General features: G+C 36.0%; 4 protein-coding genes across 4 annotated transcripts; all 4 read left to right on the top strand.

Moving 5' to 3' along the window:
• The first annotated feature begins 246 nt into the window (after positions 1 to 246).
• Positions 247 to 1218, top strand: TAS2R10 (taste 2 receptor member 10). The gene has a single exon (XM_055336697.1). The coding sequence runs from the start codon at positions 247 to 249 to the stop codon at positions 1216 to 1218; it is 972 nt and encodes a 323-aa protein (XP_055192672.1).
• Positions 1219 to 3727: 2509 nt separating this feature from the next.
• Positions 3728 to 4661, top strand: TAS2R9 (taste 2 receptor member 9). The gene is given in 2 exon segments (XM_055336826.1): positions 3728 to 3945; positions 3947 to 4661. Coding segments are annotated over 2 exon segments (933 nt in total).
• A 460-nt stretch (positions 4662 to 5121) lies between these two features.
• On the top strand, positions 5122 to 7927 carry TAS2R8 (taste 2 receptor member 8). Its single transcript, XM_055336737.1, is given in 5 exon segments — positions 5122 to 5192; positions 6987 to 7356; positions 7358 to 7560; positions 7562 to 7878; positions 7881 to 7927. Coding segments are annotated over 5 exon segments (1008 nt in total).
• A 4166-nt stretch (positions 7928 to 12093) lies between these two features.
• TAS2R7 (taste 2 receptor member 7) lies at positions 12094 to 13032 on the top strand. The gene has a single exon (XM_055336716.1). The coding sequence runs from the start codon at positions 12094 to 12096 to the stop codon at positions 13030 to 13032; it is 939 nt and encodes a 312-aa protein (XP_055192691.1).
• Positions 13033 to 13375: the final 343 nt, after the last annotated feature.

Genomic DNA, 13375 nt, shown 5'->3' with positions numbered 1-13375 from the left:
AAATTGCATGTAGGCATTCAGTCTGGACACACGTTCTCCAGACTAGCTAAGTCTGATAGATGTAACTGAGGTGATCTCCATGAAGACATTTCAGATCCCATCACAAGGCATTATTAGGGTACTTTTAAGTCTTTATGTATGAAAGAGAAGAAAATAATTCTTCTACCAAGCAGCTAACCTTTGTCTCATTCTGCAGCAGGTAATCTAAAATAGATGTAACAGAACCAGTATTAGGAACTGGCAGATATGCTAAGCATACTGGAAGGCCTCCTCATTTTTATAGTTGTTAGTGAATCAATACTGGGAGTTTTAGGGAATGGATTTATTGGACTTGTCAATTGTATTGACTGTGTGAAGAACAAAAAGTTTTCTATGGTTGGCTTTATTCTCACTGGCTTAGCTACTTCCAGAATTTGTCTGATATTGATAATAATTACAGATGGATTTATAAAGATATTCTCTCCAGATATGTATTCCTCTGGTAACTTAATTGATTATATTAGTTACCTATGGGTAATTATCAATCAATCAAGTATCTGGTTTGCCACCAGCCTCAGCATCTTCTATTTCCTGAAGATAGCAAATTTTTCCCACCACATTTTTCTCTGGCTGAAGGGTAGAATCAATAGCGTTCTTCCCTTTCTGATGGGATCCTTGTTTATTTCATGGTTATTTACTTTTCCACAAATTGTGAAGATTATTAATGATAATAGAATGAAGAGTAGAAATACAACCCGGCAGCTCAACATGCAGAAAAGTGAATTCTTTACTAAGCAGATTTTACTCAACCTAGGAGTCATTCTTCTCTTTACTCTATGCCTGATTACATGTTTCTTGCTAATCATTTCCCTTTGGAGACACAACAGGCATATGCAATTGAATGTCACTGGACTCCGAGACCCCAGTACAGAAGCACATGTGAAAGCAATGAAAATTTTGTTATCTTTTATCATCCTCTTTATCTTGTATTTTATAGGCATTGCCATAGAAATATCATGTTTCATTCTGCCAGAAAACAAACTGCTGTTTATTTTTGGTATGATGACCACAGCCATCTATCCCTGGGGCCATTCATTTATCCTAATTCTAGGAAACAGCAAGCTAAAGCAAGCTTCTTTGAAGACCCTGCAGCAACTCAAGTGCTGTGAGGCAAGGAGACTGCTCACAGCTGCACAGATCCATGTAGGGGGAAATGGATGTTTCAGGAGAATAATCTAGTGAAGAAGCCCCTGAAGACCTGTTTCACCTTCACCACATACACTTACATTGGTTGTAGCTTTGTTATTGAACATCACTAAAATCTTCCATAATTATCTTGACTACATTTTAGGAAATTTCTCTTTTCAACAAGACAACTCGGTGGCTCAATCAGCTTCTCTATCCTGCAATTTCTTCTTCCCACACACCACCCACAGGAAAACAGCTTGGAGAATATTCACTGTAAATGTTATGATGGTGACAATAAGTACCTAAAACAGAGTTTTCACCATGCTTTATCTGACTTCCCTGAAGCACTGTCAGCCTTTCACCAAGAAGACTCAGAAAAAGAAAGCAAGACAAAGGGAATTGTAATCAGTTTTGACATTTAGAACATGGATGTAAGAGACAGAGACAGAGGTGTGTCTTTGGAGTGTGTAATTCTAATCCTTTAAAATTGTATTTTCACTGTTTAAATTAATTTTTTTTATTGGCATGGGTTTGATGGAGTAGCAGTAGTGATAGTAGATTTTCTACAGGAAATAGCTCAGGAAGCAGAGTCTAGACTGGGGACAGGAGATCAGAGCACTGATAAAATGAGTCTTTATATTCTTTAAACCAACTGATTTGAGATGAAGTAGAATCATGAACTAACTAGATTTGAACAAAGCTTCTGCTAGAAGTACAGATCCAAAAGATTCAACATGGTCACTGAGTTATACCAAGAGAGGTAAGTCTGAACCTAGAATTAGTATAAGCATGGAATGTTCTGCTCTAGGCTCTTACACATACTTATGTTCATACACACAAACCCACAGACATATTAGATGCTGATTTTTGAAGTGAATATTTATGTCCAACCCAGAATGTGAACCAAGTAACTTATTTTGGCAACTTGCAATAGTGCATTGATTGATACTATGGCCTATGGCCTAGAAGATTTCTAAATATAAGGCCTTAATTTATTCAAATAGTTTTTGAACACCAACTCTGGGTATAGTAGTGAAGAAGAGACGAATATAATGAATAAGATATTCTAGTAGAAAAACAAATGAATAGAAAATAATAAATGATTATATGTATGGAGTTGAGAGAGAAAAACTAAAGGGTGCTAAGCAAATGACCTGACGTAGTACTGAGAGTAGAGAAGGTGTCACTGAGGTTGAAAAAAAAATTTTTTTGAGATCTAAACAATACCTAAGAGTAAGGTGGGCAGAGCAGGAGAGATTTGGGGTGGGGGATATGAGCATATACATAGGTGTTGAAGCCAGAAGAAGTAGAGGGAATTATAGGAACTGAAAGTCCAGTATGACTAGTAGATAGTGCAGTATTTGAAATTATTTTTTCAGAAACATTCTAATATGGAAGACCTTGATATATTCCTTGCGGAATTGATGTTGCCCTGCAGAAAGAGCAAACTAATATTTTGATAGTGAAAAAAGTAACCCATCCTATTTCAATCTCAAAATCATTCAAGATTATTACACGTTGTTATTTTGATCACAAAGCATCTTTTATATTTGCATATATTTGATTACTAATGAGGTTAAGCATTTGTACAGAATTATTAACCAGTGGGATACAATTTTTGGGAATTGTTCATTTGTTTTCTATTTCTTTTCTCATGCCTTATCATGTTTCTTACCAATTTTGACACTTTATATATTAACATTATGCTATATATGTATTATGGCATATATGTATATATATATATTTGCTATTTAGTAAATAACTTAGTTTGTTATTTGGGGAAATAAGTTTGTAATTTATATGAACTCAAATCCATTTGTTTCCCTTTATGATTTCTTCTACTGTCATTTTTACAAAAATTTGGTTTTGTTTTGTTTTATTGGTACATGTTCCTTTGATCAATGAATCCATTTTTTTCTGATTATAAAATAAAAGTTTCACTGCACCTAAAATTAAAAACACAGAGAGATATGAGGAGAAATTAAGATTGTGCATATTTGTGACACTCAACTAACTACTGCTTAGCATGTTTCTATGTAGATTTCGAGATAAATTTCAAAATACATATAGATTCATAGATATGTTGCTTAAAAATGTTTTGACTAGGGCAGCCCGTGTGGCTCAGTGGTTTAGCGCCGCCTTCAGCCCAGGTGTGATACTGGAGACCCAGAATCGAGTCCCACGTCAGGCTCCCTGCGTGGAGCTGGCTTCTCCCTCTACCTGTGTCTCTGCCTCTCTCTCTCTCTCTCTGTCTCTCAAGAATAAATAAATAAAATCTTTAAAAAAATAAAAATGTTTTGACTATATTTATATAGGAACTAGATGGATACAATCCTTTATACATAAATAGTGAAAGTATAGTGAAGTCTTTTAGGCAGTTCTCATGTGGAGCAGAACTCAGCTGAGTCAGTACCCCACTCAGCTGAATTAGAGCTGACAAGAGGACAGAAAAAGACAAATGCAGCATGACCTAAGTGACAGATAAGTAAACCATTCTTCACTGGTCTGCTGAAAGCCAGTTCATCACCAGTGATATCCCAAATCAGAACTCTCTGCTGCCATGCTAAGTACAATGGAGGTAATATACATCTTCTTGATTGCCGGAGAAATGACTATAGGAATTTGGGGAAATGGATTTATTGCACTGGTTAACTGCACTAGGTGGCTCAGAAGGAGAGACATCTCCGTGATTGACATCATCCTGGTGATCTTGGCCATCTCCAGAATCTGTTTGCTGTGTGTGATATCTTTAGATGGCTTTATTTTGCTGCTCTCTCCAGATATATGCCAAGAACGAGCTAATGAATATTGTGGATGTTGTCTGGACACTTAGCAATCATTCAAGTATCTGTTTTACTTCTTGCCTCAGTATTTTCTATTTACTGAAGATAGCCAATATATCCCATCCGTTTTTCCTCTGGCTGAAGCTAAAGATTAACAGAGTCATTCTGGGGATGTTTCTGATGTCTTTTCTTACCTGTATAATTATTAGTGTTTAATTGAATGAGGACTTCTGGGATCCCTTCAAAGTCAATCATAAGAAAAACATAACTTGGGAATTCAAAGTGAGTAAAATCCCAAATGCTTTCAAACTGGTTATCCTGAATCTGGGAGCTATAGTTCCCTTTGTTCTTTGCCTAATCTCAGTTCTCTTGTTACTTTTCTTCCTATTTAGACACACTAGGCAGATGAAACTTTATGCCATAGGGTCCAGAGACCCCAGCACAGAGGCCCACATGAGGGCCATAAAGACAGTGATGATCTTTCTGCTCCTCTTCATTATTTACTATGCAGTCTCTCTTGTAGTAACCTCTAGCTTCCTGATTCCTCACGGAAAATTAGTGGTTATGTTTGGTGGCGTGGTAGTTGGCATTTTCCCATCGAGCCATTCGTTCATACTGATAATGGGCAACAGCAGGCTGAGGGGGGCTTTCCTAAAAGTGCTTAGAATTGTGAAGGGTTTCCACAAAAGAAGGAAACCGTTTGTTCCATAGAGAATCCTGAATACAAGGAGAAAGAAATCAACAAAAGACTCTCCCTTCTCTCAATTGATTACATTCATTGTTTTTACTCCATGCTAATAGCAATTATTAGTATCTAGCATTATTCTAAATTTTCCTTTTTTCTTTCACCTTTCTGTTCTGTTTAACTTTAAATCAAATGTTATTGGGCAGCCCCGGTGGCCCAGCAGTTCAGCGCCGCTTTCGGCCCGGGGCTGTAATCCTGGAGTCTAGGGATCAAGTCCTACGTTGGGCTCCCTGCATTGGAGCCTGCTTCTCTCTCTGTCTGTGTCTCTGCCTCTCTCTCTCTTTCTGTGTCAGTCGTAAATAAATAAAAAAAAAAACTTAAAAAAAGAAAAATAAATCAAATGTTATCATTGAACCTCATGTATTTCTTTGTCTTTGCAGGAAAAATGACTCCAGATCCCATGCTAACATTTTATATATTTGCCTAATGCAGAAAGATTCTACGCCTTTCTATAATATTCTGGTAAAGGCCTTGAACTCAAAACAGAAAAATTTCGGGTAAACAGGCTGTGGGGAAGAGATTTTAAAATCTATCAGCCTTTCCTATAAAATCAATCATGTAAAAAACTGTCTACTTTGTCTAAGCTGGAGGTCAGTCCTTATCTTTTCTGCCCTGTCCCCTCCATTTCTAGAATGGTTTGTCCTCATAAGAGGGAGAAAAAACACTCTGGCGAGTTCCTCACTAGGGTGAAATATAATGTAAGAAAAGAAGTATGATCTTAAGGAAAGGTTTGACCAAGAAAGGGGCTGGGGGCTGTACAGTTAGAAATATGTATACCCAAACCACCCTAGCTGGTAATGCCAGTTTTAGGAGTCAGTTCTCAAAGATTGTTTGGAATGTTTTCTCTACCCTTTTAGACTCAAGAAACTTTGACACTTTTTTTTTCCTCTTAGCATCATTCTCTTTTGTATTCTGTTTCTGATAACATCTTACAGATAACTAGGTTTTCTTAAATTATTAATTTCATGCTTTCCTATTACATACTATGTACACATAAGAAATAGAAAAAATACTACATATGTTATTCACATTATAAAAGTACTTAAACAGGGATCCCTGGGTGGCGCAGCGGTTTGGCGCCTGCCTTTGGCCCAGGGCGCGATCCTGGAGACCCGGGATCAAATCCCATATCGGGCTCCCGGTGCATGGAGCCTGCTTCTCCCTCTGCCTGTGTCTCTGCCTCTCTCTCTCACTCTGTGACTATCATAAATAAATAAATAAATTAAAAAAAAAGATTTAAAAAAAATAAAAGTACTTAAACATAAGAAGAATGCTAATTTATGTGATTTGTATTACCCGAACTTAAATTTATTATGGGTTGGGTTTTCCAAGAAAGAATAAACCAATTTAATGGTAGAATTAGTCCTATTCCTTGGAAATATTATTTAGTAAATATTTTTTAAAAATATGATTGCCCTATCTACATTACAATGTAGAATGTGAGATTATAAATCTTACAAAAGGAGCGGATTCCAATTTCAAGTGTATTTCCTTAATTATATATGAAAATATTCATTATCCAAGAGACAACATTTCAGGAAGTGAATTGTCATGGATAGCATTTCCCATATTAAATAAAACTAAGCATAGCAAATCCTCATCTAGCATCATTCACTTCTATTAAAAAATTTCATGGAGAAAAAATTTTTAGTAAATATTGCCATGTGCCTGCCTAACTAATAATACTGTGTCATTTATAATTAGATTTGTATCATATCCTTCTCTAGTTAAGCATTTATATGAAAATGAAAATTATCATCCTCTTAATTTTGTACAATCTGGTTGTTCTGATCATTTCCAAAATGAAAATTCATTTCCACTAGGAAATCTGACTTTGGATTAATTTATAATTTATAGTGAAGAAAATGGACTTTTATTTATACATTGCGATTTTTATGGAATACATTGTTTTTGTTTGCTTTCTGTAGTTCTGTATTCAAAACTCAACTTGACAGGTAAAAATGCATAGACCTTAACAGTAAGAAGCCTGTTGCAAATTCATGAAGTACGATCTCTTTTAATTTGTATGAGAGCAGTTTCAACCAAGTGATTTCACCTATCACTAGCTAAACAGTGATGATTATAATTTGCCCAGGCTCAAAGCTAGTCAAACTATTAACCAGTTGGTTTAGTCCTCAATTTTATCTCAAAAGAGAGCTGGGTACTTCTGGGATTATATCAAAGTTAAAATAGTGGATGAAATAAAAACATTATTATGTGATTTGAAGAACTTACTTAACACGCTTCAACTGAGAGTCTATTAGTCTATCTGCAGTGATATTGGAGATCAGGGGTGTTCTCTCTACCAACGTGCTCAGTATGGAAGACAACATCTTCATGATCATAATAACTGGAGAATTCATAATAGGAATGTTGGGGAATGCATGCATTGGACTAGTAAACTCTATTGACTGGATTAAGAAGAAAAAGATCTCCTCAATTGACTATATCCTCATCAGTCTAGCCATCTCCAAAGTTGGTTTGCTCTGTGTAATGATACTAATTGGCACCAAAATGGTACTCTACCCAGATTTTTTAAAAAAGGATAAGCTACAAGCAGTCATTAATATCTTCTGTATATTCACCAACTACTTAAGTATATGGTTCGCCACCTGCCTTAATGTCTTCTATTTACTCAAGATAGCCAATTTCTCCCACCCACCTTTTTCTCTGGCTAAAGAGGAGAATTTACAGAGTGATTCACTGGATTCTGCTGGGTTGTTTGGCTCTTTCTTCCTTAATCAGCCTTATACTAGCAATGTCACCAAATTATGATTGTGAGTTTCGTAACATTGCAAAACATAAAGGAAACTGCACTGAAATGCTCTCTGTAAGTAAAAGTCAATACTTCAAGCCATTGACTCTCTAACTTGTTGGCAATTGCCCCATGTACTGTGTCATTGGTCTCATTTTTCCTTTTAATTATGTCCCTGTGGAGACATATCAAGCAAATGAAACTCAACGTTACAGGCTGTGGAGACCTCAGCACAGAGGTGGGAGTCATGAAAACTGTGACTTCATTTCTTTTCCTCCTTTTTGTGTACTATGGGGCTTCTCTTTTGGTAACTTTTAGCTACCTTATGAAAGAAAGCAAGTTAGCTGTGATGTTTGAAGAAATTATAGCAACACTCTATCCTTCTGGTCATTCACTTATTTTGGTTATTGGAAATAACAAGCTGAGGAGGCATTTATCAGGATGCTGAGATACAGAAGAACAGTCTGCATGATGTAAAATTTTAGCTTTGTAAGTGGACTTTGCTAATAAAAAATACATTCTCATTTATTTTGGATACACATCTTTAAGTGGTCTTGAGACCTATTAGCACATGAGTGTATACATCCCTTTTGTTTGTTTACACCCCAGATTCTCATCTTCACATGCCCTTTCCTCCAAGAATTTCAGAGCTCATGTTTCTTTTTGCCTTCTTGCTGCAGATGCTCGGCATGTGCTGCCTAGTTAAGTTCCTTTAAGATTCTACTTTGGCCCATAGTAAAGAGTATTGAACTGCAGTAACTTTTTTTTTTTTCATTTTTTCCCCTATCATACATTTTCACTGCTGGCCTTAATTTTGTTTCCTTCATGGCTCTGTTGGGTCACTCCCATTTGGCTTTTTTTTTTTTTTTTTTTAAGATTTTACTTATTCATGAGAGACAGAGAGAGAGAGAGGCAGAGGGAGAAGCAGGCTCCATGCAGGGAGCCTGATGTGGGACTTGATCACACCCTGGGCTCAACCGCTGAGCACCAAGGCATCCTTTCCCATTTAGCTTATTAACCAGGAATTCAGATCTTCCCTGTCCCATCTCTGGTTCAGTTTCCCAATGATGTATCTGTCTCCTCCCAAGTGAGTGATGCTTTTAGGTGGTCTCCTAGATAATATTTTCTGGTTGACCTTATTTTGGTACCTCCTATTCATTTTCCTTGAAATTAAATCTCCTTACAAACAACTTGCTGTTTAGACAGCAATAGGATGGGAATAGATCCCATTCAAGTATTTCTCTTTAAGGACATTCCTAAGTGCTTCTCACAATTTGGATAAAAGGAGGGCACAACTAATACTGATCAGACTGCTTTACTCAGGTTCCTTTCTTAATAAGACCTGCAGGGGTTCTTTTCACTCAGGACTAGAAAAGCAATTAATTGGAAAGTAATAAACATACATAATGGAATAACTACATGCTATCACTAAAAAACACAATGTATGCTTATAACATATACAGAGTAAATTACAAAAAAATAATAATAAATAACTACTAAAATGTTGTTCTACTATGAACATCAAATTCTTCCTCACTAGAGTAACATTGAAACACTTGGTCTGGCATGTCTAAGTTCATGTCTGTTCTGATATGGTTGTGCGTTTTATGTCCCACCATTTGTTTTGTTAAAATCTGGTCTATTTCAATCTACTCATTTGTTTTAACTAAAATATTAATTACCTGAAGATTATTGATTTTTCTGCATATGATGATGTAAAATTCACTCTGGAAAGTCCCAATCTTTATAGTCATACATAAACTTCATCAACTATATTTATAATATCCAAGTATTAGTTGTTATTTGTTTGTACAAGACCAGAGAATTGATATTCTTTTGATGGAGTATATTAGTATAATCTACAAAATACCTGTTAAACCTACACTAGACTGAACTTAACATTCTTCTGCAAGTTCAGATGAAATAAATGTTTTGTTAAGATTAGTACTTCTAGGGCAGCCCAGGTGGCTCAGCGGTTCAGTGCTGCCTTCAGCCCAGGGCCTGATCCTGGAGTCCCGGGATCGAGTCCCGCGTCAGGGTCCCTGCAGGGTGCCTGCTTCTCCTTCGGCCTGTGCCTGTGTCTCTCATGAATAAATTAAAAAAAAAAAAAGATTAGTACCTCTAAGAAGATTTTCCTCCACGAGTGTGAAGTCCTTCCTTCCATATTTAGTTTTCTGTGTCTCCCATATTTGAAATACCTCCACAGACCATGAAAGTTCAAAGTAGTTAAAAATAGTAAGGGTTTGGAGTAGTAAGCTGGAGACAAAGTACTCTCTGCAAAATTTTTTGTTTTGTTTTCTATTTTTTTATTGTGGTAAGGCATTTAATATGAGATCTATACTTTTAACAAATTTTTAAGTGTACAGTATAATGTTATTAACTATAAGCACTACATTATTTAGCATATCTCTGGAATTTATTCATCTTGCATAACTGAAACTTGATACTTACTGAATAACAACTCTGCATTCTTATCTCCTCTCAGGCCCTGGCAACCACTGTTTTACTCTTTGTTTTTATGATTTGACTATTCTAGATACCTACATAAGTGTAATCGGGCAATATTTGTCCTTCTGTAACTAGCTTATTTCACTTTGCATAATGTCTTCTAGGTCCACCTATGTTTTTGCATTTTGCAAAATTTTCTTTTTTTTTTTAAGATTTTATTTATTCATGAGAGACACAGAGTGAGAGAGAGGCAGAGGCACAGGCAGAGGGGGAGCCCGATGTGGGATTCAATCCCAGAACCTTGGGATCACAACCTGAGCCAAAGGCAGACACAACCATTGAACTACCCAGGAGCCTAATTTTCTTCTTTTTAAGACTGAATGCTATCCATTGTCTGTATGTAACACATTTTCTTTATTTATTCATATGTCAATGGGCAATTAGGGTGCTTCTACATTTAGCTATTGTGAATAACACTACTATAAACATGAGTGCCAATATCATTTTGAGATCCTGATTTCAATTCTTTCAGATAAATACCCAGATTTTGGGGATGCTGGATCATCTGGTAGTTGTATTTTTAAACTTTTGAGGACCTATCCTATTTCCATAGTAGCTGCACCATTATCTCTATGCTATACAATACAGATGTGCATAAGAACTATACTGACCTGCAAAAAACAAAAAACAAACAAACAAAAAACACACAAACCCCCCAAAAACATATTCTAAAATTTATTTGAGTAAAGGTACTATCATAGTTACTAGGGCCCTTTACTTCCCAGGACATTGTGGAGAAGAAAACGATGTTCTTGGGTCAGGGATCATTTCTAAGATCAGAGGAAAACAGTCATTTGTGATAATTATAGAATGAGACAGTTTATCCAAAAATTCAGAGCTGCATCTCAGGCATGAAGGTTTGTTCTTTAATGAATGATGGGAAGATATGTGTTCCCCAAGAAAGTATCATCACCTCAGAATTATTCCGTGGAAATACTATGTAGCAAAGTGTTTCTCAATAACTCTAAATTAGAGAAGCTACTTAAAAATAAGAGTAACCTGTAAGAATGAGATAAACTTAATTATCAGTCTTTTACCTGATAGTCTAGAAGGGCTAAGGATCTAGATTCTCAGATGCAATTTGGCACAGTGGAGAGTGGGGAGTAGATCAAAACACAGCATTTTAATCTCTTCTGTCATATGTCATAAAAGAAAATATAAAGGTAATTAATACTCCATTATTGCTCCTTCATCTTATTATATATAACATCACAAACTGAATGACCATTAAATATCACTTGAATAATAAGACAATGTATTATTTTAAGAGACCTTGTGCATGTAACTGTTCATCTGAACAATGGAGATAAATGGGCTAAGATATTTTTTAGACCCAAATAATCTATATTTAGTGTTAACCTTTTAAATTCTCTGAAAATGTACAGTTGTCAATGTTAACCCAAACTTTGGATTATTAGCGGTAATCAGTGTTATCATTTAGCAAAATGAAGATTCCTCTACAAAGTTCAGTTTTGACCTGTTTTCTAATTGCTAGAAAATCCTTGGAGTGCAGATTTGCCAGATAAAATATGGGAAACCCAATTAATTTTGAATTTTAGTACTTCTTGGAAGTACTAATCTTGTGCAATTTGGGATATACACCAAAAACAAACAAACAAACAAAAACAACAACAACAACAACAAACCCAGATCATTCATTGTTTATTTGAAATTCAAGTTTAACTGGGTGTCCTGTTTTGTTTTTCTAAATCTAACAGCCCTATTTAAGTTACTGTATGTGTTGCAGATAAATGAATCCAAAACTTGCAAAACATAGTGTTGCAAAAACATTGACAGTGCAGGACCATGAGAGGCAACAGGTCTAATTTGCATCCTAAAATGTAGCTCAGACTAAATTAACCATATGTGGAAAAGTAAAACCTGCTGATACAGGTTTTACATACAGGTGATACATGCAATGGCCAGGCCAGGGATTGCCAATGACATTTGTTTCTCAAGACTAATTAGGATTTAATGATGATAGCTACAGTCTTCATTTATCATTCCAGTCTCCATCACAAGACAGAGTACAATAAAAAAGGCAAAGAAAATTATAGCAAAATCTAAAAAGTAGGTGTGCCTATCAAACTACATCAGTTCAACTAGAAACAAATTGGATATTTTTGTATTTTACCATGCCGGATAAAGTGGAGAGCATCTTAATGCTCGTAGCAGCTGGAGAATTTTCAATGGGGATTTTAGGGAATACATTCATTGGATTGGTAAACTGCATAGGCTGGATCAAGAAGAGGAAGATCGCCTCCATTGATTTAATCCTCACAAGTCTGGCCATTTCCAGAATTTGTCTATTATGTATAATACTATTAGATTGTTTTATATTGGTGCTGTATCCAGATGTCTATGCTACCGGTAAACAAATGAGAATAATTGACTTCTTCTGGACACTAACCAACCATTTAAGTGTCTGGTTTGCCACCTGTCTCAGCATTTTCTATTTCCTCAAGATCGCGAATTTCTTCCATCCCCTTTTCCTCTGGATGAAGTGGAGAATTGACAGTGCGATTCCTAGGATCCTGCTGGGATGCTTGGCCCTTTCTGTGTTTATTAGCCTTGTTGTCACTGAGAATTTGAATGATGATTTCAGATGTTGTGTTAGGACAAAGAAGAAAACAAACTTAACTGTGAGATGCAGAGTAAAGAAAGCTAAATATTCTTCCATCAAGATTTGCCTCAACCTGTTAACGCTAGTCCCCCTTTCTGTGTCCCTGATCTCATTTCTCCTCTTGATCCTCTCCCTCTGGAGACATACCAGGCAGATGAAGTTCAATGCCACAGGGTGTAGAGACTTCAGCATAGAAGCCCACATGGGAGCCATGAAAGCTGTCATCTCCTTTCTCCTCCTTTTCATCGCCTACTATTTGGCCTTTCTTGTAGCCACCTCTAGCTACTTTATGCCAGAGACTGAATTAGCTGTGATCATTGGTGAGTTGATAGCTCTAATCTATCCCTCGAGCCATTCGTTTATCCTAATTCTGGGGAGCAATAAATTAAGACAGGCATCTCTAAGGGTACTATGGAAAGTAAAATATATCTTAAAAAAAAGAAACTTCTAACACCATAAACAGATCTGGAGGTAGATCTGTTAGATAGTTAACCTATCATCTACTAGGATGAAGGAAGACAAGATGTTTCTTAGTTGTCTTCAGTTCTTACATTAATGTTAGTTTCATATGGTTAATTACGTTTAAATGTATTTAGTATATCTATAATTGTAACTTAGAAAGATCTCATGTGAAGCTGATTTTGTCTTTCTCTCTCTCTCTCTCTCTCTCTCTCTTCCTCCCTTCAGAATTTTTTTTTAAAAAAACATGTTTTGGAGCTTATAAAAGTTAATATCTTAATATTAACTGTCAGAAGAGAGAGTATTTTCATAGTTAGTTCTAAATCATTTCTCTA

This window comes from Nyctereutes procyonoides, unplaced genomic scaffold, assembly GCF_905146905.1.
Source record: "Nyctereutes procyonoides isolate TBG_1078 unplaced genomic scaffold, NYPRO_anot_genome, whole genome shotgun sequence".
Lineage (NCBI taxonomy): Eukaryota > Metazoa > Chordata > Mammalia > Carnivora > Canidae > Nyctereutes > Nyctereutes procyonoides.
Note: the sequence above shows the minus strand (reverse complement) of the source record. Positions and strands in the feature narration are given on the sequence as shown.

Excerpts from the sequence above, each read along its gene's own strand:
- TAS2R10 (XM_055336697.1), top strand. The coding sequence starts at position 247 with ATGCTAAGCATACTGGAAGGCCTCCTCATTTTTATAGTTGTTAGTGAA.
- TAS2R7 (XM_055336716.1), top strand. The coding sequence starts at position 12,094 with ATGCCGGATAAAGTGGAGAGCATCTTAATGCTCGTAGCAGCTGGAGAA.